This window comes from Lipotes vexillifer, unplaced genomic scaffold (genome assembly GCF_000442215.2).
Source record: "Lipotes vexillifer unplaced genomic scaffold, Lipotes_vexillifer_v1.1 scaffold450, whole genome shotgun sequence".
Taxonomy (NCBI): domain Eukaryota; kingdom Metazoa; phylum Chordata; class Mammalia; order Artiodactyla; family Lipotidae; genus Lipotes; species Lipotes vexillifer.
This window is the reverse complement of record NW_006794180.1, coordinates 263904-267340: the sequence shown is the minus strand read 5'-3', so window position 1 is coordinate 267340 and position 3437 is coordinate 263904. Positions and strand designations below refer to the sequence as shown.

General features: G+C 47.0%; 1 protein-coding gene across 2 annotated transcripts in view; it reads left to right on the top strand.

Moving 5' to 3' along the window:
- NAPEPLD (N-acyl phosphatidylethanolamine phospholipase D) overlaps positions 1-3437 on the top strand; it is a 42833-nt gene that overhangs the window by 29766 nt on the left and 9630 nt on the right. Inside the window, exon 3 of one of the 2 annotated variants that reach the window (XM_007467050.1) lies at positions 2764-3407. In XM_007467050.1, the coding sequence (XP_007467112.1) occupies positions 2764-3407 (644 nt within the window). Of the gene's footprint in view, positions 1-2760; positions 3408-3437 lie in introns of both variants that reach the window. The other variant, XM_007467049.1, reaches the window with a different exon arrangement.

Here is a 3437-nt window from a genome sequence, read left to right as displayed (position 1 = left end):
AAACCTGTGTCCCCTGCATCGGCAGGCGGACTCTCAACCACTGCGCCACCAGGGAAGCCCTTCCATAATTCTTGATAAGCATACCATATGGCATTTGTTCACCAACCCTAACTACTAGCTTTGAGAACTGAGTTGAAAAATTCATTCACTCATCCATTCAACAAATTTTATCGTGCATGCTGTGTATTAGTCATCGAAGCAGGCACTGTGAATGATTCCAAGTTGAATAAGACACGGGCTGGGCTGCATCCTGTGTACAGTTCACCAGGGTAAAGAGCAGAACATCCATGGTGTGCAAACAGGTGGCATGGGAGTGGAGAGGGAGAGTGAGCAATGCCGGCTGTGGAGACTCAGGGATGGCTCCGTGAAGGGCGTGCGATTTGATTAAGGTCTCGAAGGGATGAGAGAGAAGGAAGAGGGTCGGTGTCGTGCCGGGCTGCCAAGCTCAGGCTGGGAGCGAGGTGCAGTCCCAGTGTTGGGGGGAACACAGAGCCGTGTGCAGGAACTGAGTGAAACAGCTGGAAAGGAGGAGTGGCAGTCCACCAACAGGCTTACACTGGGCTAAGGAGGTGAGACATGCTTTGTCAAGCAGTACAGAACCAGTGATGATTTTTCAGCAGGGGAGAGAGTTACGCCACAAGAAAAGTGTTTGAGGTGGCTCTGTTGTGTGGAATGAGTTGAAGGAAGACGGCTGAGCCATCAGGAGGACTTGAACATGCCTAGATGTTACTTAGGATCTTAACTCTTAACTATGAGTGAGGAAACAAGTAAATATGTAAGGGATATCGATAGGGGTGGTGCCTGATTGCTTGTCGGGGTTGGGGCGTGCTTCCTTCTTTTGCAATACTTGCAGAGGGCTTAATGTGTGCCAGCCTCTCCTAATTTAGCCCCCAGTAATGACATGTAGGTGCAATTATTATACCCATTTTTCAGATGAGGAGACTAAGGCTTAGGCTGGCTAAGAGCTGTCTTGTCATTCTCCACCTTCTGGGCCCATTTCCTGTTTGGACCAGCTCAGTGACCTCTCAGTTTCCCTTCACCTGCATCTCCCCCATCTGCCCTCTCTCTCTGCCCTTTGCTGTCTCCTTTGTCCAGCTCTTTGTCTCTCCTGGCAGCTATTGTGACACATCCCAGGTCATCATTTAAACTTGAAAAGTGGTTTCTCTAAACATGAATTGGGTCATGTCTTTTTTTTTTTCTTTTCTTATCGATGCTTCCTCACTGTCTCTGGGTGAAGCGTGGGATTCAAGACTTTTACTGGGTTCTCATCCTTTATAGATTTCAGTTTGTCTTCTGCCCCCGAACGCCACATTCCTACTTGGCTCTGTGCCTTTGCTTGGGCATTTTCTCCACCTGAAATGCCCTTCCCCCTTTCCTCTGCGTCAGGAACTTCTCACCATTCTTCAGGAACGCACACAAGTTACTGTGTCTGTAATGCCTTCCGCAGCTGGGCTCTTCATTCCTTCTTACTGGGCTACAGCATGCCTTGTATTTTATTTAATTATTCAATACCATGCCTTTTTCAAAACTGATTTGCAGCAGCTTATAAAAAGACATGTGGCAGTAAAAAACCAGATGGATAAACATACAAGAGCAAATGGACAATTAGGGTAGAAAAATAAAGCCAAGAAAGAGGTTAGCATAGAAATCTGTTCCATTGTTCCCTGCGATGTGCCCTGCCTGTTCCCTTCTGCATATGGGCTGGAGGAGTCTTCAGCTTTTACTCTGAACTTCCTGTCAAAGCAAAAGTCAAAGCAGGATTGTCAGTTTTCCCAATGGTAGTCAAAGGAGTAAAGCCAGTTGCTCTGCAGAAGAGCTTTTCCTGTTACAGGGAATCCAGAGCAGTGTTTCTGGGGTGTGTGGGAAGGTGGGGTCGGTGTGCGCTGGTACCCAGTCATCAAGACAGCCAGCCCCAAGGTACATGCTCGGCAAGTTTCACAAGGAAGAGACCTCCATGCAGCTGTATGGCCTAACACCGAAGCACAGTTTATGAAAGTTTTATAAAAGCCAGGACTGTGATGCTAGAACACAGTTTCTTGTTGGTCCAGCTTAATCCAAGGATAAAATGAAGAATAATAAACAAAGGAATAATACTTAACACATTATGTTGTAGTTGTTTCACACCTGTTTGCCCCCAAAAGTGATCATCCTCTCATGGGCAGGGACCATGTCCCGCGTTGGTTTAATCAGTGGTAGAAAACGTCAAAGGTAAGCGGTAAGGAGAACCATCTATGCCCCTGACTTTCCCAGCAGCCATCACAGCACTCTGCTCTGAATTCTGTGTACTCAAGAAGTCAGGTTCATGTGAGATCCACGATCTACACATATGTGGTCAAAAGTTTTCTTTACTGTTTCTAGGGGCTGACCTCCTGAGGCAGTTTTCAGTAGCGAATGCACCAGCTGAGTAAACAGTAGTAGCAAAGGGACTGCATCTCGGTTGGTCTACTTCTGGCACTTACAGAGAGAGCCTTTAAAAATATTTCGCAAAGTCAGCAGTACTCAAAGTTTTAAGTTTAATTTTCCCTTTGTTGGTTGCATTTGGGAGTAACATCTTACATCACTATATAGTGATTATTGAGTCAGCTTCAGAAAGAAGTATGCACTTTAAAGAAAAAAGCAAAAATAACAAATTTATCGAATGACTTCAGTTCTCCCCAAATAACCCTTCTCTCTGTAATTTAGGTAAAAAATGTATTTATGATGACACATAATACCTTTTTTTTTTAATAGCTGCCTTTCTTTCTTTCTTCATATATGTAGGAGCTTGATAAAGAACTCCCAGTGCTTAAGCCGTATTTTATCGATGACCCTGAAGAAGCTGGAGTGAGGGAAGCTGGCTTAAGAGTCACGTGGCTGGGACACGCGACAGTGATGGTGGAAATGGATGAGCTCATCTTGCTCACGGATCCCGTCTTTAGCGCCCGGGCCTCCCCGTCGCAGCGCGTGGGTCCCAAGCGGTTCCGGCGTCCCCCTTGCACCGTCGGTGAACTGCCCCAGATAGACGCGGTCCTCATCAGCCACAACCACTACGACCACCTGGACTACAGTTCTGTCACTGCTCTGAACGAGCGATTTGGTAACGAGCTGAGGTGGTTTGTGCCTTTGGGGCTCCTGGACTGGATGCAGAAATGTGGCTGTGAGAATGTGATCGAGCTGGACTGGTGGGAGGAGAACTGCGTCCCCAGACGTGATAAGGTGACGTTTGTGTTCACACCTTCCCAGCACTGGTGTAAAAGGACTCTGACGGATGACAACAGGGTTCTCTGGGGCAGCTGGTCTGTCTTGGGGCCTTGGAACCGCTTTTTTTTCGCAGGAGACACTGGTTACTGCTCTGCTTTTGAAGAGATAGGAAAAAGATTTGGACCTTTTGACCTCGCAGCTATTCCCATCGGAGCGTATGAACCAAGGTATGTAGATGTCTAAAGCAAGCATTCCTG